Below are 23172 nucleotides of genomic sequence, written 5' to 3'. Positions count from 1 at the left end.
TCTTATAGTGTAAATTCAGTCTGAATCATTGATTTTTATATGATTTACGTATTTATACTTCAAAAGAAGAAAGAGTCTAGTTGTGTGGAAAGTGAGATCCGAACTTGGCCGGTTACTTTGTTTGTAGTTTAATTAGGATGTGGAGTAATTAAAAGTTCTAATACTTATTTACATTACCATTTATTACACTTCCTCCGCCTCAAAAGAGAATGCACTTTTTGCTGGACACAAGTTTTAATACACAATTGATAAAGTAATCGAGAGATAAAAGAAAAAGTAATTCAAATATTATTAATGGAGAATGAGGCTCGTTCTGATAAAGAGAAAACAGTTTCTAAAATTAAAAAATGCATATTCTTATGAAATAAACTAAAAAGAAAAGAGTATATATTCTTATAGAATGAATGAATAATAAATTGCGATATATATATATAGGGCAACTCGCTGTCCGGATTTCGGATTGTACCACTCACCTTAATTTCTTGCATTCATAAGCAAAAGCAAAAAAGCATACGTGGCTATTTAATTATTCTAAAAATTAAAAATTTAATTATGCTCTTGTTCGCTCTTTTTAATTTAATAAGTTTGATTTTGCTCTTTTTCGTTCTTTTTGAGCTTGACAATCGCTTTTGAGTCTCAAACATGCAAAAGAAGAGTAATTTTTTAAGATTGTATGATTGTATCATTAAACACAAACAAGATGAATATTATTCACAACTTCGATATAACACTGAACATTTTGTCACCATTCAAACTTTGAGTCTATGTTTTTATTTCAAGCTATAATAATAAATATACATAATTACCCAATTTAACCGTTTATCAAAACATATGCTATGTATAGATATGTAAATGTAGAGAGTGGTGAAAACAAATAAAATGAGTACTATAATACTATTATTAGAGTGATGAGAAAAAATTATTTATTACTCCATTCATCCCATAAAAATATGTGCACTTTCCATTTTCGTCCGTCCCACAAAAATATGCGCATTCCATTTTTAGAAAGTTATATCAATTTAATAATGTAGGTCTCACTATCCCCTAACACTATCTTAACTACTATTCTCTTCTTCTCTCTTACTTTACCATATCATTCTTCTCATCTCTCTTACTTTACCAATTTTGTCTTAATTCCCGTGTCATATCCATTGCCCATATTTTTATGGGACGGAGGGAGTATGTTATATCGATTCTGATAATACCATATGATATTATTACTGTAATATGTAATTGGGGATATTGGTCCATAATATCACGAATTTTGACCTAATTTTGGTAATTTTCACTAACTTTAAAATTAATCTAAAATATCACAAATTTTACATTTTTACCATATCTGCTAATGTACGTGACTTTTTTTGTTCTACTTGGCACAACTAAATCAACGTGACTTTCTACGTGGTTTTTTTATCCAATTAGCCACAAACTTTAAAAAAAATAGTTTAAATTATTATAAATCAATGTCCACGTAGAATAAGTTTTTGCCGAAAATATCTCATTTGTGTCAGGTTGGAAAATAACACGAAATGCAAATTCTGTGATATTTTAGATCAATTCAAAATTTGTAAAAAATCCTAAAATTAGGCTAAAGTTAGTAATTTATGTACCAATATTTCTTATAATTATGTGAATCCAGAAAACAATTGTAATAGTTTATTAAAAAAAATACTTGGTCAATGTGCTATACTCCTATTTGATGAAAGCGAGATAATGATAGAGACCATTTTAGTTTAACCAACAAGTAATTGCGTGGAGGTCAAATCATATGGAGAGATTTTCCAAAAAATTAAAAAATTACTAGATAAAACGAAAGAAGAAATATATCTTCAAGTCTGTCAAAGTATTATTGCTGTGAGCTGTCAAATAAATTCATCAGAGCAATATTTACAAGTGGAAAGGTGTTCCAAAAGGTCTAAAAGTGATATATGTGAACATATTATTCAGAATATAATTTGGCTTAAGAATTTACTCAATCTATATGAAAATAATAAATAAAGATTTTAGTTGGCCAATATCTTTCTAGGTTTTCAGAAGTCTCTCAAATAGTATGAAGTTTCTCTAATATGGGTGACAGCGCAATACTACTTTCAGCAGATATAAATAAGTCAAACATCTGTAAAATTTTCTTAGGAAATCATGTTTGAACTTTGATAATTTTATTAATTTCGTTCAACTTCAATGTATATTGAAGAAAAATTACAAAAAAAAAAAAAACTAAAAAAAAACCACACGGGTAAATATTTGTGTTCTAGAATTGTTTAATATTCGATGAGAAAAAAAAAGAGTGAAGAACAACTAGTTCAATCAATGTTTTGTGACTAGGTGAATGAACGCTCTACTAGTCTACTAATCTCGTAAAATCCAATCACTCCCAAAAAAAAATTGGAGTTTTGGAGGAAACTTTTTTAATGTAAGTGGAAACCATTCTCTATCAAGAATAGTCAAAGAATAATAAAAGAAATTGTAACCAGTGAAATATCAATGTAACTAAATAATTAACACTAACACGTTTGCAACTACTTATCTACAACTAGAATCTATTGTTTTTATTCGCCAAAGCTTTATGTGCACAACGCAAAGAAAAGTTCATTTAAGCATTTTTCAGAAATAGAGGTAATGGCTAAAGATATATATTGAAGAATACAATTGAATAAGGGTTAAATGCATAGAACCTGGAAAATGAGAAGGGCAATAAAAGATCAACACCAACAGAACCTCTGGATAGTGTTCTAACTTCCTCTGCAATAATGTACATTATCAAGACTTTCTGCTCGCTTCACACCATGGATGGAAGAACAATCGGGGATCGATACCTCGTGCTACTTAAGCCTTAAATCGCCTGAACTCGAACCATATCTCGTAGTGGTTGAAGAGCAAACTATCATGAGTATGCTTGCCTTTATATTCTAGGCCCAGATTAGTCAGCCTTTTCGTGCATTCTTCACCTCCCAATCGAGAGCAGAATTTGACGTTGTGTGAGACAAAGATTCGACCTTCTAGAGGCTTCAGGTGACCCACTAACCGCTCCAGGCCTGTCCAGACGAGCTTGTCGGGCATGTGGAGGAAAACAGCACTGGCATATATCAAATCGTACACGGTATCAGAACCAAACTTACTGAAATCCATGTCTTCGCCTCTTACAATCAGAGGACGCTTATACAGCAAGCCTTGTGATGGAAGCTCATAGCGCAGTGCAGCCATTAGAGAGAGCTCGTCCCTTTCTAGGCAATGGTAGTGCTCTGGATCTAAGTACCGTATGAAATGCAGGCCAACACGAAGTGTGCCACACCCGATCTCAAGAACTTTTGAATTTGGTGTGACGTGGGCAGACTCTGCAAGAAATTCAAATACATCCCTTCCTCCTGCCCAAGGCTCCCCATAATTGCTGTGGTGTTCTTCTACAAGCAGCTCACCGGGACAAGGGAGGGCAGTATGGTTATTAGCATCTTCTCCTTCATAGTGAGATATGCCTTTGAAGTGAAGAAGATCCTGGAGCTGCTGTTGACGAGTGCGTGGGTTTATGCCCTTACGTAGAATGTTCTGCTGCATATGTAATCCATTCGCTTCGACACGACTCTTCAACCAATCTATGTCCTCAGCTGACGTTGAAACATGCTCTCCACTTATCTTACTGCTGTAGTCCCCAGTCGGGGTGGAGCAAGAGCAAGGAACGGAAGCGGGTGAGCTGGCTGAGAGCAAGAAGAATAGGAGGATCGCAAAAGCTGCAGCTGACAGAACTAGCGTGGGAACTGAAATGACCACTCCCTTTGATGGAAGCAGTGCCATCCGGCAATCAGTGAATCTCAGCTTTCTTGGACCCTTTTGCCTCTGACCAGAAGTTTTGCTGAAATTTAAAACTCTACAAATAAACTGAGTTATATTACAATTTAACTAAAACAGAGCCTATCTATCTCGATGTAATCAAATCATTTGGTAAAATGTCAGATAAATTGTAAACACTGATATCTAAATTCAAAGCATAAACTACTATCCAAATAAGAAACATCTCAGTATATTATAGACATAACGTGACTGAAACCTCGTATTTTTCACTCTGCCTCAGGCTGGCTTGCGATAGCCTCTAATTCATAATCTTAAATGAACAAAAAAATTGGCAGCTACTTCAAACTTGCCAAGGATTATCACCATCTCCAATATCTTAATACACAAGAGTTTGATGCATAAATATAGGGCGAAGTTTTTGTCAGACTAAGTGGATTATAGTGGATCAGATCAGCTTATTCTAACACTAAAAGATGATTTTAATCAACTACATTGCACCAACCTCTGAAAGCAAGATAGCTAGTGTGGTGTCTAATCCAATTTTGCATTTTCTCATTATTTTCCAACATCTGATAAATGTGGAGCTTCATTAACTACACAGACAACAAAAATGAAACTACCAACATTCAGTCTGTGATACTTAAACACATACTATATCCGAAAGAATAGTAAAGAATTCTAAATTTATAAAATAAATTCAACAAGTTCGGAAATGATTCCTAACTCAATTATGTTCGCAACTCTCTGATATATAGAATCAACAAACTTTCAGAAGAAAATTCGCCTACGCTGAAATCAAACAATCTGGAGAAAGAAATCTTACTTCAAGTGGATAACTGCAACTCAACGCGGCGAAGCAGAGGCAACAAGTTCCGATGGAAAACGACGAAACCGATTGTGAATCTGAATTTCCAATCCTTCGCTGAGAAAAACCTAAATCGAGGAATTTCCAGAATACAGAAAAAGGTAGAGATTGAGGGTGGCGTAGGTCGATTTCTGGTTTCAGATAGTCAGGAAACAGTCGTCAATGGCGTATCTCGTCGCCGATGAATTGGAGAAGCAATGATATCTGTGGCGGTTGGAGTGATGTGGATTTCATCTCAGATTTGCAGCCAAGGGTAGTACAGGTATTCGGGAAAATAAGGGAGTGCATTTTTGGTATTCCCTCCGTCCCAATTAAGAACGTCTCTCGTGGTTCTAGACAAGCGCTAGCCACAACTCCTCCTGCCACATCATCAACACTTAAAAACTCCTTCTGTCACATCATCAGGACAAGCAACGAGACAAGCAATAGACTAGTCACAATAAACAAAATTATAAAAAATAAATAATTATCAATCACACAAAATACGGAATTAAATTTACGACACAGATACGGGAAAATTCAATAATAACATTAAATTTTAAAAAAGTACATTAATAAAAAAAATTACATTAATTTTAAAAAATTAAATAAATAAAAAATAAAAAATCGGTTGGCCGATCGGGAGCCTGCAATGGCGGCCAGCCGATCGGCGAGCGCATCGCCCAGCGCCCAAAAATCGGCGTGCGCTCGCCGGCTGCAATGGTTCGGCGAGCGGACCGGCCAGCGCCAGGAATCGGCTAGCCGGTCCGCTCGCCGCCATTGTGGATGCTCTAAGTTCATCCTGCTTTATATTAGGGATTTTGCAAGGTTTGAGTTTGGAAGAGGAGAAAGACCGATGGGTTGAGTATATTGGGGTGGAAAATAATTTGGGATTAAAAGCTTTAATTGGTCAAAAACGGCTTAAAAATATTGATCGTTTAAAAATTGACAGAACTTTTAGTTTAGGACCAATTGTGATCCGAGTTGAAATGTTCGGGATGCAAAAATTCAAAAGATAATGTCTAGGATCAAAATCGTAAAATAGACATATGTTCAGGACCAATTTTGGCCTTAACTCTATATCTTTTCGGAATATTTTACATTAATCGAATTATTTTCATTTTTTTGATAACAGTGAACTACCTCAAAAGTCACTAACTTTTCGATTTGTGAGACTGTAGGTCCCTAACAAAAAAAAAATAGCGCCAGAGGACCCTAATGTTAAATATAATCACGAATCATATTTTTCCGGACCAAAATACCCTCAGGCCCTAAAAGGGCCTTTCTGTCACTCCATTATATTTTTCGGACCAAAAAATAGCGCCAAAGAACCTTTTCTTCCTTATAAAACATATTTTCAGGTATTTTTTAATGTTTTCTATTTCCACAACTTTTTTATTTGTTTTTTACCTTGATTTATCGATCGATTTTATTTATTATGATAGTATCCCAATTTTGCAGTATTAATTTATAAATTTACATTGTCTTAATTTCAGATACTATTATTAATAAAAAAATTCTACAAGTATTAAATAGCTTATGTCACATGCTTGAATATTTTCAAAATATTACTCATGATTCAATTTTATCATGAATGACAAGAAACTATGCAAATTTATATATAAAGATTGAATATTCATATGATGTTAAAAATTTCAGTTTGAGCTAAATTAAAATTCTTAATAAAATATTAATAAATATAAAATCATCTTAAAGTTAGGCTTACATTAACAAATTAGTTCGATGATATATAATGAAAAAATATTTTAAATGTCAGTGTTTCAAGAAAATAATATTGTATCATTTAATTAATTGTGAAATATTTTTTATTCTGTGTATTATTGATTCAGATTTTATTTCATAAACAACTTCACTTTTCCATATTTTTGTTGTTTCTCAATGAATTTCATATATGATATAACTAGTATATTGTTACCACTAACTAGAAATAAAGGAATATAAGAAGTTTTTTTGTGTACAATTATTGACAAAACTTTAATCACGTATGAAGTATCAGAACTTATTAGGATATCACATAAGAAGTTGTTGACATAAATGAGACAGAATTCATATGTCAGCGAATTTAAGGATTGCCAAAAATGCCCTTCAAGTCATTTGGGCATTTTCGTCTGAAAAGTGACTAAAAAAACATGATTCGTGATTATGTTTAACGTTAGGGTCATCTGACGATATTTTTTTTTGTTAGGGACTTGCAGTGTCACAAACCGAAAAGTTATGGACTTTTGAGGTAGTTCACTCTTTTGGTAAAAATAATATTTCATTTATTTTACTTTTCTTTATCTATCATACTCTTTTCGTCCCATAAAAATATGTGCAATTTCCATTTTCGTCCATCCCACAAAAATATGTGCATTCCCTTTTTGAAAAGTTATATACTCCCTCCGTCCAGCAATAGCAGTCCCATTCACAAGTGGCGCGGGTTTTAAGAAAGAGTTTGAGTGTGTAATAAATAGAGTGTGATATTGGAATTTGGGTCCCACTTAAAATGTTTAATTTATAAATTTAGCTTTTATACCAAAATTTTCTGACTTTCATATTCTTATTTTTTGAATTCTTGTTTTTAGTTTCAAATTGTATATCACCAAATCACACTAATTGCAGTCACAATACTAAGATCTAAACAACCTAAACATAACCAGATTTCTAGCTAAACACACACTGAAATTTTCACTTTAATTTCAAATCCGTTTTGAATTGATTTCAAAAAACAATTAATGAATCGACACCGAATTTGAATCAAAGAGCAAACACTGCAGAGGACACAAGAATTGATTTTCAAGAACAAATTTTGCAAAATTAACAACTCTAAAAATCACACTTGATACAGCAATTAATTTCACAAATCAGGCACACAACATGACACTAACGCAGATTAATGAATCAAAAATGCATCTCTGATTCTTTCCAACTCCCCATCTCTGTCTAGTGTTTCCTCGATGAGCTTCATAATGGACAAGCCCTGTGTAACACCAGCCAAAGGCACAGGTGGCCAAAGGGTAGGAAGAAGATCAAGGGGATTAGGGCAATGTTTTGGACTGTATTCCATTTCAGAGAGAGGAAAAAAGGCGGGCGATTAGGGTTTTGATAGGAGGTGGTGGAGACGGCGGGCGATGGAGGCAGTGGAGGCGGCAGGCGCGGTGGGCGATTACGTTTCCCGAGAGAGAGGGAGAATGAGAGAGTGAGAGATAGAGAGAGAAAGTGAATCACACAAATGAGGGTAGAGATGAGGGGATTGGGGTTGGAAATTAGGGAATTAATTTGGGGCATTTTTTATATTTATGTGAATAAGTAGGGGTTGTTTTTATTGCCAAATATGGTAAGGGAACCGGGACTCCTATTAGCGGACGTCCCGAAATGGAAAAACGGGACTCCTATTGCCGGACGGAGGGAGTATCAATTTAATAATGTAGGTCATACTATTCACTAACACTATTTTAAGTACCATCTCTCTTACTTTATCATACCATTCTCCCCCCTCTCTCTTACTTTACCAATTTTATCTTAATTTCCGTGTCACATCCAATACTCATATTTTTATGGGACGGGGGGAATATTTTATACCTCTTTTATATTTTTATTCAACACAATTTCTTAATCTGCAAAAGTTTAGCCCCAGCTTAATTGAAAAAGAAGGAATATTTTTATGTGCTTACTAGTATGTTCATTGGGTAGTTTGTTAGTTTATTTTCAATAAAAAATATGTTTGGATAGGGTTGGAAATTGTTACTTCACGATTAATTGTCAATGTCTTATAAATTGACTTGAGTTTTTAAAGATGTAATAAAAAAATAGATAGAAAAAGTTATTAAAGTGAGTTTTTATGCATTAGTTATAAAATAAAACATGAGTCAGATGAGTAGTGGAATGCTAGATCTATTACCAAATTATTTAGAAAAAAAGTAAATGAGAAATTTAATTATGTAAAGACAAAAAAGATGTAACACCCCAAAGAAATGACCTTAGTCGGAAATTGATTTTCCGATTAGGAAAACGGAGAATCAGGACTCTTGTCGAATAACTCGATATTGACAGTAGTGGTGATTAATAATATGTTTAAAATGTTATGAGAGTGAAGATTTTGAAATAGTACATGAATTATAAAGAATGGAAATGATATTAGAAACTAGTATAATTTATCTGTAACATGTTTTTGCATATTAATTCGAAATCAAGAAGGAAATAAATTGAAATATAAAAGTATATGATTAGAAAGTGGTTAAATAAAAGTTAAGTGTTAGAAAATAATATGAGGTTGGAAATGGAGAGATTAGAAGAAATATATTAAGAAGTGTAAAACTTGTATATCAGATTTTCGGTGAGTGTTTCGACGGCGAAAAAGGCCAAATTAATTAAGAATTATTCTTGAAAATTAATTAGAGGTATTGTACCATTATAATTAAGTTTTACAAGCATAATGTGGGTAGAAGAAGTAAGAAGAAATTAAGGATTAGATTAGCGTTAATATAAAATTTAATGTTGACGGGAAAATGGTAAAATCACATAAAATAAACCAATTTATTTAGATCATCCACAATGCCGCCCAGCCGACCGCCCAGCCGAGCGCCGGCGCTGGGCGGTCTATTGCAGTCGCCCAGCGGGCGAACGGAGAGAGAAACCGCGCAGCGCTAAGCGGTCGCGTGGCGCTGGGCGATCCGCTCGGCGCTATTGCAGCGCCCGGAAAACTCAGCGCACCGCCTAGCGTGAAATTTAAATTTTTTTTTCCGAAACACTATATATACGCGCTTTGCTCGTCATTTTCATTCGCACCACTTGTTTTAACGAGTACTCTCTCTATCTTAATTTCTGTACAAGAGCAACAACGCGAAATGAGTAACGCTGGTGGTGGTAGTGGTGGTAGCGGAGGGGATGCTGAGGAGTACGAACGTCGAATGGCCGAAGCGTTGGATGCATATACGACCAACGCGATAAACCAATGGATGGAAAGGGCCTTGCAGCCGGCGATACCTCGACCTCCCCCAGTGGTCCACCGCTGCAGTGTGATTGATCGGGATCACGTAGCTGCACATCAGCGCCTATACGAAGACTACTTCGCACAGGAGCCTTGGTTCAACGCCAACCTTTTCAGGCGTCATTTTAGGATGAGTAGGGACCTGCTTATGCCTATTGTCAACGCATTGGAGTCTCGATATCTGTATTTCCGCTTCAGGCACGATGCGGCTGACAGACCCGGCCACACACCTATTCAAAAGTGCATTGCGGCAATCCGGCAGTTGGCCTACGGAGGCGCGGCAGACATGTGGGACGAGTATCTCCAAATCGGTGAGACGACTGCCCTGCAATGTCTGAAGAATTTCGTCTGGGAGTGATAGAAGTATTCGGTGATCAGTATCTCCGAGCGCCTACCCCCGAAGACTGCCAAGATCTGTTGCGGATGCACGGGAGTCAGCATGGGTTCCCGGGTAAGTTAGGCAGCATAGATTGTATGCATTGGGAGTGGAAGAACTGTCCCGCAGCCTGGAAGGGGTTCTACACGTCCGGCTAAGAATCCCACGATGATCCTGGAGGCCGTAGCTGATTACCGGCTTTGGATTTGGCACGCGTATTTTGGGATAGCTGGTTCGAACAACGACCTCAACGTCCTCAACTCGTCGCCACTTTTCAACGAGCAGTGCCAGGGCGTCGGTCCGGCCATCAGTTTTGTCGCCAACGGCAACCAACATGATATGTGCTACTACTTGGCGGATGGGATATACCCTAGGTGGCCCGTCTTTGTGAAGACGATCCGATGCCCAGGAGATGAGAAGAAGGCCTACTTTGCGGCACGGCATGAGTCGGCGCGCAAGGACGTGGAGCGCGCATTTGGTGTGCTCCAGTCTTGATGGGCGGCAATTAAGGGTCCAACGCGTTTGTGGAATGTCCAATGCATTGCTGATATAACGTACACCTGTATTATCATGCACAACATGATTGTCGAAGATGAAGGTGGCGAACTGACCAATTGGGTCAACGACGATAATGAAGCAGGTCCAAGCCACGGCGTGGCCGCCCCCAACGTACGGAGTGGCCGGCCTCCTACAAGCACATGCCGACATGCGCCAAACGACGGCTCATATTCGACTCCAAAAGGATTTAATTGAAGAGTTATGGGCACGGAGGATTGCCCGCCGTTAGTTTTTTTTAATTATGTAATTTTTTTAATTAATGTACTTTTAAAATTTTATTAATATTAGTGAATTTTCTTGTTTTTGTGTCGTAAATTTAATTCCGTATATTGTGTGATTGTTAATTATTTCATTTTGTATATATTTGTTAATAGTGATGTGGATAGTATGTGGCTGGCCTATTGCTGGGCTATTTGCTTGTTTTGATGATGTGGCAGGAGGATTTTTAGTGCTGATAATGTGGCAGTGGCTAGGCTATGGCTGGGCTATTGCTGGGATATTCCTATTATGGATGGCCTTACCTAAATTGTGGAGGGCCGAGACATTCCATTCAGCTTGAAGAGAAAGGTCTAGAAATTTGAAAATACAAATGAGTGAATTAATGGAGACAAATGGCTAAATATTGTCCACAAATTATTTTAATTGTTTGAGGATCACTTTTAAGCATCAAAATGGGCATTCTTCTTCCTCATTTCTTCTCCCACAAAAATCGGCAGCCCCTCTTCCTTTCTCTATAACCATTTTGTTCACAAATCTCACATTTCTACCAATGAATTATTGAAGGAATTACTTAAGTGGAATATTTGGAGGTAGGTCTACTTTTTATCCCAATTTTGATGCATATATTTTGGTATTTCAATTAGTTTGAGATATTAAATTTTCGGACCTCACGACTTAGGGCATTTGGTTGACTTTATTCTTTGAACTAATGTTGAATATGTAGTAGCATTTAGACATATTTGATTATAGCTTGAGCTTTGCTTCGAATGGATCGAACCTTTATCTGTGAAATGTCATAGAGGACAAACCATAAGTTAGGGATGATAGGATTTTATTGTTGGTTTGTTAGAAATGGTTTGGGAATGTGGTAATAAACATGTTTTTTTCATTAGTTTGGAGTGGATTAAGTCCTCTGTTTTTCAGTCCCATGTTCCGAATTCTTTAGCAAGATTAGAACAGTAAAAACCTTGATTTACCAATTTTAAAAATAACTGGAATGGGTCTAAAGGTTCCCTAATTTTTATGGAAAATTTAGGAGTCCATTTACTACATGTATAAATTGTTTGTTATATGTTGTCAGAAACTGTTCGATTTGGTAGTCTGTGGTGAAAGGAGAATATCTCTCGAACCATTAGGAATTTTCGAGGGAATCTTGTTGCATTGTAAACTAGACTTCCAGAGGTATTTGAAAATATCAAGGGTTTACGCCTCTAAAGCCTTTTGAATGAATATAGCACGTTGATGAGAAATCAGTCCAGTGCAGGCGATACATTAGAAGTTAAATGATGAATCATGGAATTACTTTACATTTAGGATAATGAAAGAGTTTAGTTTGTAGTAGTATCCCTTCCTTATAAACTTATGTGTGCTATAATGCTATAAAGTAGCTAAATCCAAATATTTGCAACGGATAGGAAAAAGATCGGCGAAAGAAGAAACGACGAATGAAAAGGTTTGGAAATAAACGCCGTCCAGGTAGCATGCTCAGCACTTAAATGGCCTAATATTCTTATGTGTTTTAATGTGATTATTATGTGACATATTGTCTTGGTAAATTATGAGCAGTGTTGTCAAAATGTCGTTCGGGTCGCTCGGGTCGCCTGGGTCGAGACCATCACCGCCCCAACATGGGTGGGTTGATCGAGATACTGGGTCGCCGTTGGGTCGCCTGGGTCAAGTGGGTCTCCTGGGTCGAGTGGGTCGTCTGGGTCGCCCTAAACATATGCTATCTCTGATTTTCTCAAATCTCTCACATGTTTTCTGACTCTCTGAATCACAATTCTCTATATATATGCATGCACCACATCAAACTTTTCAAACCTACTTTCTACACTTTAGAATTCGGCCTCTTCACTCCTAAACAAATAAACAATTCAAAGATCTTTTGTTGTCACCCTTCATATATTCCTTTGTTTTGATATTTTCAGACAATGGTATCAATTAATTATTGTGTTATGACTTATGAATTGTTTTGATATTTTGATCATTTCTATTTTCCACTTTATTTCTATTCACATGAATTGCGTCTACATTTATATTATTTGATATATTATAAACATTAGAGCAATATATTTATTTTATTTAATATTAAAAGGCAAAACAATTTGCCTAGATTTGTGGGTCTCTCGACCCAGTCGACTCGTCGACTCGCGACCCGAATTTTTACCTCATCGACCCGATGCGCCCCGCGACCCTAACAACACTGATTATGAGTAATTATGTGATAAAAGACTTATGTAGTAAAATATGAGAATATGATGAACCGTTGAATGAGTTGATAATGAAAGATAAAAAGGGAGTATGATTGTGACTGTGAAGATGGTTATATAAATGTGGAAATGGGCTTTAAGGTGGATACGATAAATGATATATGATGATGAGACGTATACAAATATGATTAAATGTGATGATGTCTGATCTATCTATCTGTGATGAGATCTGATCTGTCTGTGTTGATGAGAATCTGGGATGGTTTTAAGAGTGTTGGAATTTAATCCATAAATTCGATATGAAATGGTGTGAAAATAAGTTGTTGATGTGTTATGTTGGAAATAGTTGAGAATATGTATTGAGATGAAAATGAGTAGATTTGATTCTGTTTACGCCCCGTGCTTGAGTGTATTCTGTGGGTATAATTGGCATGCCATAGGACAGCAGCGCTGCATTATCTGTGATCTCTCGTCTTCTGGATAACCGAAGCGAGGACCGTCTGTTATCTGATGGGCACCTATCTGATCTGTCTGATATGCATTTCGGGTGATCTGATTATCTGTCTGCACCCTAAATGGGTGATCTGTGCGGAGTCCTCTTGAGGACAAAATCCGCGTCTGAATCTGATATAGTTTCTGATCTGGTCCGCGTACCCTAGTCTGTCACTAAGCACATGAAAGGGGCTATGCGTGAAATTCTGTGATGTGTTGATCAAATATATGCGATGATATATGTGACAATACGTGTGTGATAATATATGAATTGATATGAAACTTCTGTTATAATTTGATAAGCTAATATTTTATACATTAAATGGATTCCGTTACATGATTATGATGATTTATGATATAAATATTGCAAACCTAAGAATTTGCAGACAATGTTTATGGCTTATGCGAAGAATCGTATTACTATACACTTCTGTTGACATAGTTTGGAAATTTGACGTCGTGGATGATTGATTTGACTGTTAGTACAAATATATTGATACGATCAGGTAATGGATAAGTAAAATGCTAATGAGTTAAAGGTAATTCAAAATATTTGTCTATATATGTGTTTGGATTCGTAAAATCGTTGATGATTGTATATGTATTATATGTGCTGGTATGCAATATTAAGTAAAGATATCATCTGGAATATACTTGATGCCTATTGGGAATGATGAAGACTGTGGATATGTTCTGCGATTGATATTGGTTAATATTGGATTTTAGGCACGTGTTGGTTATAAGGGAGATGCTGCCCAAATTATGTTGAACATAAATAAAATGATAATAATATGATGGGTGTGGTAATAAATGGTAAATAAAACAATAATATGGGTTGTTAGAATTTTAAGTTGTATGATTATTACTTGTAGAGAATTTTGGCTAAAGTGTTGACAGGTTAGTTAGCATTGGAGAGTACTAGTTGAGGTTTCTTCATGTCCGTCTCAGCACTGCATCCTTGGCGGGTCACTGAGCTCTATTACCGATAGGTCATTCGAATGGTTAGTTGTGGCATGTTAGCACTAAATATTATACGAAGCTACTTCCGCTATAATTGTAAATATTAATTATTTATTTAAAGATTTGTTTTTGAATAATTCAGAAATTAAAAATTTTAAATTGCCATACTTTATGGTACCAGAATTGTGACATCACCTGATTGGCCTGCGGACGACCGGGTGGGGGTTGTTACGAAAGAAACTTGAGACACTTAATCGTGCACAAGAGAAATATAAAATATACCTTCTCAAAAATCATAAATTGTAGATCCTCAAGGTAATTATGTAATTCATACAAAATGTTTTACATTTGTTTCATATCAGTATAAAATATTTGCTGCATAATAAATTATATATAATGTTCATCTTATTTTTAATTTGATACATTCCCCAATATGTGTTTAAAAGTCGTTAACGCTTTACCTACATGGCATACAAAATAGGAGTATAAAACAATGATAAAAGTTTTTAAAACAATGATATACTCCCTCTGTCTCATTATAAGTGAAGCGTATTCATTTTTAGGCCGTCTCACTGTCTCGTTAGGGTCTGCTCCCTCTTATAATTTCATTGGATAGAAACTGCCTCATCCACCTACGTACTATAGTGTTCTGGTTCGCAAAACAGATAGAAATTCTTTCTAAGTGAACAGAAAATATAACAACTTTGGTTGTAGCCCGCCCTTCTTAGGGTGTTCATGTGGTTCTTGAGTTGTAACCATTTCCTTCCATTGAGATAGATATTCGGTAAAAGGTTTTATCTGTGCGAAACTGAGCCATTTCGATTTATTATCTTTTACAGATTTGAATATGTAGGAAAGAAATCAGAGGTAAAAGGTTTTATCTGTGCGAAACTGAGCCATTTCGATTTATTATCTTTTACAGATTTGTATATGTAGGAAAGAAATCATGAGGATTATATGTAATTGATATGAAAGAATATTTACCAAAGATAGAATGCCATTAATGTAAATTAGGTTTACCTTATTTGTATGATTTGTAGCCTATATGAGTTGCAGTATCTCTGTACATTAAAGGTATCAATAAGAAAGATCTTCATACCCTATTTCTACATGGTACCAGAGCAAGAAGCTCTTAGGAGGCTCAGAATTCTCATCATAGCCGGTATACCAATCTCGACCTTTCCGACCAAACCAGAAATTACCCGAACCACCAGAAACCTACAACATCGAAACCATGTCAGATACAAAAGACGTCAAAAATAATCCAGAACCAGACCAATCGGCGAAATTGAAGAACAACAAGAATGTCACCGTGGCATTCAAGCTTAATGGAAAGAACTACCCGTTGTGGTCTCGACTTATGAAAATCAAGATCAGAGGCCGAGGTGCCTATTCACATATCCGAAACGAACCCCAGAACCCGGGAGAAAGGGTTATGACGACTTGGTGGTGTTTTCGTGGATCGTCGACAACATTGAGAATGAAATAATTGCCGACTTCGCACACCACTTGACAGCCAAGGCGCTATGGGATAGCCTCGCAATCACATTCGAGAACAAAGCAGATAAGTACCTAATCTATGATTTAGAGGAGAAAGCAATTACAATCAGACAGGGAGATCTAGATTTGGAAACATATTACCGAAGAATCAACGGGTTGTGGATCAACATCGACCGGTGCTAGAAACAACCCATCACGTGCTGCGATAAGGGTGTGAACCAATACAGAGTCCATTCGAATGAGAAGAGGCTGTTCAAATTTCTGACCGGGCTGAACCGGGGAGTACGATTCAACCAAACGAGAGATCCTCAAAGAAGATCCCTACCCATCAGTCGAAGCAGCTTACCGATGGGTGAAGACGGAGGCGGCTCGACGGAACATCATGCCATCGGCGTCGTCTCCTCCCACCGAAGCCGTCGGCAATTACGCCGGAGATACATCATCTGGGAGAATTGGGAGCGGGTTCGCTGCCCAGAGCCAACGCCCCTCATCGCGACACGGACCACCAACCCGCCCCGCAGCCACTGGTCGACCAGGGAACCGACAAGATACGTCAAAACTCTGGTGCTCGCATTTTGGCAAGCAAAAACACACGTATGAGACGTGCTTCAAGAGATTGGGGTACCCGGAGTGGAGGGAAGAGAGGCAGAAGGCGAGAGCACCTCAATCTCAGGCCAAATTAGTCGTCGGAGTGAACGAGGAAGGGATACCGAAGCAAATTGGCAATGGTAATCATGGGGAAATGGTGGACCAGGACCAACGGCGAACCCATGAGTTCAACCTGGTCGAGGCAACGTGCGGGGAGCCGGCAATTTCGCCGGACGCGCGGGAACGATGGGAGGATCAGACGGAATGGGTGGCGGCGTGGATGGAGGTAAAGGGTTTGGTTTTATACCAAACCCTAATTGTTTGCCTAAATTATATCTGCCACCACATAAGTTTCATTTATTACAGAACAGACTCGATAAATCTAATTTCGCCCCCCTGATTGTAACATCCCAAACTTTTGTGACTTCTTTTTAAGTAATTGGAATTTTGGGGAATTCTGAAACGTTTGATTCTATGTGATTAAGTGCTTTGTGTGAAAAATTGCCGTGGTAATTGTGGAATGATGAGCTTGAGATTTTATCGTTTTTCCAATGTGGGGAAAAGATTAATAGGATCATGCATTTGTCCTTTCTCGAGTCGATTCATTGAAATATTCGGCCCTTCCTAATTATTGAAATAGTACTTCTTTTAGTGGATTTAATTAATTATTTTAGGATACTTATCCAAATTAAATCCAAACCAAATGACCTCTAAGTAGTACTACATGAAATTCGAACTCCATTTTATTTTCCTTGGGAGTGTTCGAAAATCTCCTATAGGAGAAAGAATTATTTTCATTTGATTTAATTGGTGCTTTATTGACTCCCTTCCTTTGAATTTAATCCAATTAAATCATGTTAAAATTTATTCCTTCACCCAAATAGATAGAGAGTTGGGATATTTCCTTTGCTATTTGAGCTTAGCAATTTTCGTCTCCTCCAAGAAATTTTGGAGGGATATTTTATTTTTTTCCTAATTTGTGGAATCCCTTTTTATTCAAATAAATTCCTATGTCTAATTAATTTGGGGTGTGAATATTTTCCTTTTATTTTCCTCCATATCACACGCCCCTATGCTTATTTTTCCTTGTGGGAATTTAATTAATTGTTGCCTTTTTATGGGAGCCTTTTTCCATAAAGAAATTACCTAATTTAAATCCTATTCTATTTAATTGGGGATTTAAATAATTTCCTTGTACAAATTTCCTCTTGAAATTTTCGGCCCCCACCATATTAATTCCTACTTGGAGATTTAATTTATTTTGTTCCCTTGTTTATGGAATATTCACCTTTAATTCCTAAGTTGTGAATATTCTCTCCAAGTAAATATTGCTATATCTCCTTGTAATTAAATTAACAAATTTTGACTTCCCCACCATTCAAACCACACGCCTACTTCTATACTTAATTGTGGGAATTTTATTTTTTTTTATCTCCCACAATTTAATTAATTCATGAGGTGTGGATTATTTTAACCTAGACTATAAATATTAATAACATCAACCCTAGCCCCCATTCCCCAAAAATATCGTCCACTCCTTTCTCCCTCACTCCCACACGGTTTGTCTCCTCCATCACTCTCCCCTCTCCAAAAACCTTCCATTCAAGCTTTGATCTTGCTTCCGTTGAAGTTATCTTCGAGAAACTCCGACGAATCGCTCCATTCCACGTTTCTACCGTTTTCGTTTTGTCAAAAGGAAGGTATAATCGCACACTTCTCCTCCTCTTCCGTTTTTGAACCATGTTTTGGGTCCTACATGCATGTAGAGAGTGTAGGTTGATAGATCGCAAGTTTTAACGGGGGAAAAATCGTGTGTCGTAAGAACTTGTTTGATTTTTTTTTGCTTTTGTTGGTTGAAATCTTGTGTGTCGGATCGAAAATGTGGTGATGAGATGAGTTGTATGCAACAAGGTGTATGAGTAACGTGTAAGCATGATGATGTGTTTTCGAGCATGAAGAATCGCTGTTTTCGTTGTGGAAATTTAAAAACCCTATTTTCGAATTTGAACCAGAATTCTGTGATGCTCGACCAGTGACTTATGATCTGTATTCGACCCATCAAACGAACGAATTTTGCTACGAAATTTTTAATGAGTAAACTTCAAGATGTTTTCTGTGTCTCGTGTGAATTTCAGCCTGTTTTATCGAAAAATGAATTTTTAATAAATATTTGAAGTCGACTGCGCAAATCTGCCAGAAACGTGAGTTCTCGCCATGAATGTTTCGTTTTCTGTTTGACTGACCAAATGAACTCCGATTGATGTAATTCTTGAACTATATGACAATTTGAAGTGTCTTCTGTGTTTTGTTAAATTTTCAGCCTTTTTGGGCATCGTATGAATATATGGTGAATTTTTCAAATGAACTGCGTAATACTGTCAGAAATTGTATGTTCCGACCAGAGAGTTCAATATGTGATATGACTGACTAAATGACGTGATTTCGATATGAAAATTTTCATGGATGAACTTGAATGTGTCCTCTGTATCGTGACCAAACTTTAGCATGTTTTGAGGTTGGGTGAATTTAAAGTGATTTTTACAAAACGGTCGCGCAATTCTGCCAGTTTTCTGCCTTGATTAAATGACACATAGTTTCAAGTTTAAAAGTGTTATTTGATGCATGTATGTGCAAGGAACGTGTTTAAATGTTGAAATCACTTGCAATAAGTTGAAAGGTGTTACGTGTGTTTTATACCCTTGTGATGTATGTTGGGTTTTGGGATTGAGGAGAACGATGAGAGAGAAACGATAGGACATGCATAGTGATATGTTGTTGTGTGAGACTGACTTGTGTTGTCGTTGACAAGGGTGTTGTGTTTTCGTGAACTCGAGGATCGAGAGTTGCTAGGTTGGGTTGTGATTTTGCTAAGAGAACGAGGTGGACTTTCTTTTCAAACCTCTTTACTTTTCCGAAAAATATTATGTGGAGATACAAGGGTGGTTTAACTGTTATGTCATGCCATGGACTGTTTTGTTATGAGATTGTGTGCCTGATGCCTAGTTCGTATGAGTTTACTCCGTTAGGCTATATGGCTGTTTTGTGAAACGAATTCGGGTCCGAGTAGGGCCGTAAACCCTATCGGGCTGTGTACACTAGTGGGATCGTGAGCCGTCCTTGCAAGTCGGCCGGTCTCGTGGGCGAATAGTGTGGCCACACTTTCGTCGCACTGTGGTTGTGACTGTTGGATTGATGTGAAAAGTGGGGAGATTATTTGACTGGCCAGTCTATGAAACATTTTTTGTGTTCTCGTGATATTTTCATTACTGCGTATAAAACTCGAGATCACTGGTATGGATGACATAACTTGATAAATGTTTTCGGCATGAGCCCATTGAGTACAACAAGTACTCAGCCCTGCAATTTCTTTTAAAAATTTTGCAGGTTGAGCGGGATGTTGCGGTGGATGTTGAGCTGGCTAGAGACCTTAGGATACGTTGTGTCGTTATACATAGGCGTGATCCTTGACTCTCCTTGAACCTTATTTATCCGCTGCTATGTTTTAATTTATGTCTTAAGACCTTAAGCTTTTCGTTTTGGTGTTGGAACATGTATGGTGGTGTTAGGTTTTAAACGTGCATCTACGTTGTCTTTTGAAAATGGTATTCTCCGAGATTTAAGTTAAGTGCTTGTTCTACTTTAGTTTTTAGTTATTATTTTTCTTAAGTCTAATTTTTCCCATTGTCTTTTTAAAAGTATTTTATCTTATGTCTTTTCAAAAAAAATATAACCTTAAAATCTTTAAACTAAGTGTTTTCCTTTCTTCAAATTAATTAAGTTGTTCTTTTTAAATTGTAATCCATGCATGTCGGTCACGATCGCCGCGTTTGTGGTACCCCTTGTTGGGCGGTCGTGACAGAGTGGTATCAGAGCCTTGTTCTTTCGCTCTGGTCCGAGAGTCTTCTTTCACTTTAAGTCTAAGTTAGTGAACCCTTATTTGACTAGAAGTGTCACGAAGGCTCAACATCCAAAGCATCACGCTCAACCGATGAAAGTGAGGTATGTTTAAATTGTCGAAAGTATGCAAGATTGATGCATTAAAATGTATGATAATATGATATGACATTTGACAAGTTTATGCATGTGAATGAATGATATGCATGAGGATGAGTTGTAATGGAATGATTATATGAGCATGATCAGTATGATAACTTAAGCATGCATTATGTGCGTAAACATGATGTTGTAATAACATGATTGCGTGGAATACAAGTATGATTGACATGATAATTAAGACATGTATCGTATGTGCAAAGGTGATATCAATATGGCATGAATACTTGTGAGTATGAACTAAGTGATGTTGCTAAATGTGTTTTATGCGCGAAAATACTACAACGATAGCATGCAAAGATATGAAACGTTAAGACAACGACAAACTTTCGAACTACGCGACAAACTTAAGAACTTTTTCGAACAAACAATAATGCTTTTGGGTTTTAAAAGAAACTTTCGTCTTCACATAGATGGTGCGAACGAAACGAACCGCGCTTAAGAGCAGTCAGTATAGTGCCAGAATGCGACAAGCGATATACGATTACGACCACTATGAGAGAGAGGAAGGCAAAGCCTTGAGAGAGGTTGTTGCCCGTTTTGAGACCCTATGGCGAGATGTCTGCGGGTACCATGTAACGGCCTATGATGGCATAAGGAGACAATTCGAGTTGATGCCCGACAATTGGGAGCCTTGGATGGAAACAACAGCCAGTCGGTTCACGTGGTACGAACCAAGAAACCAGATGATGGCTGGCGACATGAAAGGTTTTCTAAAGGCCTTAACCTGTGCTTTGATTGACTCACGTTCCGAGCGACCACCATCGACAGAGAAAGAAGAAGATGAAACCGTTTGGGAAGACAAAGATGTGATCGAGGTTAAACCAACGGCAGTAAGAGAAGCCGTACCACAAGGAGGCATGGTCCCAGGTTTCGAAGATGACTACGTGGATGTTAACACGGATGATAGTATGGATGACGAAGAATATTTCCGTATGCTTGAGGAGTACCACGTAGAAGAGGAAGAGGACCCGGAAGAGGAAGAAGACCCGGAAGAGGATATTAGCACTAGATAGATGTGTGATGTTGTTTTCTTTTCCTTAAGTTGTTAAGACAGTGGAAGTAGCACCTTTTTGTTTTCCGAACAAATGCTTTGTTTTCCTTTCCACGTTATTTATGGAAGTTTCCCTTTTCACGTGCTTTTAAGTAATTGTGTTTTATCGTATCGTACGCGTGCATGAAAGCGATGATGTTTTAATAACGATGTACTCACAACGGTGCTAACCTGTGTTTTAGATCAACATGCCCCCGAGACGTAGACGTGGTCCGCGTGTGGAGAACAATGTGGGGGAGCAGACAGAAGGAAGTGTCGGCAATCCACCCCCGCCTCCACCACCACCTCTACCCCAACCAAACGAAATGGAGTATATCAAAGCCTTTCGCAAAGAGAACCCACCCAAATTCGACGGGTTGGGAGAGCCCCCGAAGGCGGAGGCATGGGTGCGCGATATTGAGCGTATCTTTGAGTTCATGGGACGCACGGACAGAGAACGTCTGGCCTGCGTGACTTATCACCTGACAGGACCTGCTGACTTTTGGTGGGAAACAAAGAAGAGAACCATGGACCCCGCTCGCCGTGAGGCGCTTACTTGGGAGGATTTTAAGGAAGAGGTGTACAACAAGTATGTTCCGGAAAGTTATCGGCGGGCGAAGGTAGTGGAGTTCCACACGTTGAAGCAAGGAAGTATGACGGTCACAGAGTACGACCGCGCCCTATGTGAGATGACTCGTTATGCGCCAGAATTGGTGGATACAGACGAGAAGATGGCTGCGAAGTTCCGTTCTGGCCTTAGGACAGAGATAAGGGTCGCAGTGGCTAGTCGGAGGGGAATTCCTTATTCCGAGGTGTTGGGTTGTGCCTTAGATGTGGAGGAAGCACTGCCCAAGAATGAGAGGACAACAAACCCTACCCCATCTGCACCCCAAGCGAACTTTAGAGACAAGAGGAAATGGGAGGGAAACCGAGCTCCTTTTGACAACAAGAGGCGTTTCTCCACTTTTCGGCAACCGCAGAATCATGGGCGCCAAATTGTGCCACAGCAGAGGGGAAACCCACAGAGAACACCCTACTGTAATCGGTGCTCCAAGCATCATGTTGGGGAGTGCCGAGTTGGAGGCATTCAGTGTTATGCCTGAGGTGGAAACGGGCACATGTCTCGAGAGTGCCCAAACAACAACAAAGGTGGAGTGAAGAACGGGCAAGGACAAAGACCACCACAGCAGCCTCAACCAATTCGGCAAGTGGCCCCACAACCAGCAAGGGCATATGCACTCAAAGGGAATCAAGGGCAGGGACCCCAAGCCAGCAAGGGCAAGGAGAATTTGGCAGGTATGGGAACGCTCCAACAACTGCCTATTATTGTGCTGTTTGATACGGGTGCTTCGCACTCTTTTATTTCCATGTCATGTGTGAATGCCTTAGAACTCCCTACTGCTATGCTTGAATCGAAATTGAATGTATCTTCACCGGTTGGAGGATTGATTGATATTGTGAGAACTTGCTCGAACATAGAGTTTGTGTTAGGAGAACTAGGGGTAGTGGCCCAACTTTTGCACGTTATGCCTTTGGAGAATGTGGACATAATCTTGGGAATGG

General features: G+C 38.0%; 2 protein-coding genes across 4 annotated transcripts; one reads left to right on the top strand and one right to left on the bottom strand.

The window, feature by feature from the left end:
* Positions 1 to 2617: 2617 nt before the first annotated feature.
* On the bottom strand, positions 2618 to 4913 carry LOC121763525. 3 transcript variants are annotated; one of them, XM_042159558.1, is made up of 2 exons: positions 4610 to 4913; positions 2618 to 3862 (listed from the first exon to the last, which is right to left on the bottom strand). In XM_042159558.1, the coding sequence occupies exon 2, from the start codon at positions 3787 to 3789 to the stop codon at positions 2827 to 2829; it is 963 nt and encodes a 320-aa protein (XP_042015492.1). In that variant the 5' UTR covers positions 3790 to 3862; positions 4610 to 4913; the 3' UTR covers positions 2618 to 2826. The 3 variants fall into 3 exon arrangements, with proteins under 3 accessions (XP_042015492.1, XP_042015493.1, XP_042015494.1); XM_042159559.1 differs by having other exon boundaries at positions 2618 to 3847; XM_042159560.1 differs by having other exon boundaries at positions 2618 to 3831.
* Positions 4914 to 21818: 16905 nt separating this feature from the next.
* LOC121764338 lies at positions 21819 to 22712 on the top strand. The gene is made up of 2 exons (XM_042160375.1): positions 21819 to 22421; positions 22590 to 22712. Exons 1-2 carry the CDS (start codon positions 21819 to 21821, stop codon positions 22710 to 22712), a joined length of 726 nt encoding a protein of 241 aa, XP_042016309.1.
* The last annotated feature ends 460 nt before the right edge of the window (positions 22713 to 23172 follow it).

This window comes from Salvia splendens, chromosome 14 (genome assembly GCF_004379255.2).
Source record: "Salvia splendens isolate huo1 chromosome 14, SspV2, whole genome shotgun sequence".
In the NCBI taxonomy this organism is placed as follows: domain Eukaryota; kingdom Viridiplantae; phylum Streptophyta; class Magnoliopsida; order Lamiales; family Lamiaceae; genus Salvia; species Salvia splendens.
Note: the sequence above shows the minus strand (reverse complement) of the source record. Positions and strands in the feature narration are given on the sequence as shown.

Coding starts and splice junctions, on each gene's coding strand:
- LOC121763525 (XM_042159558.1), bottom strand. CDS start 3,789: ATGGCACTGCTTCCATCAAAGGGAGTGGTCATTTCAGTTCCCACGCTA.
- LOC121764338 (XM_042160375.1), top strand. CDS start 21,819: ATGCCCCCGAGACGTAGACGTGGTCCGCGTGTGGAGAACAATGTGGGG. Junction 22,422..22,589: donor GGGGAATTCCTTATTCCGAG/GTGTTGGGTTGT, acceptor CGGCAACCGCAG/AATCATGGGCGCCAAATTGT.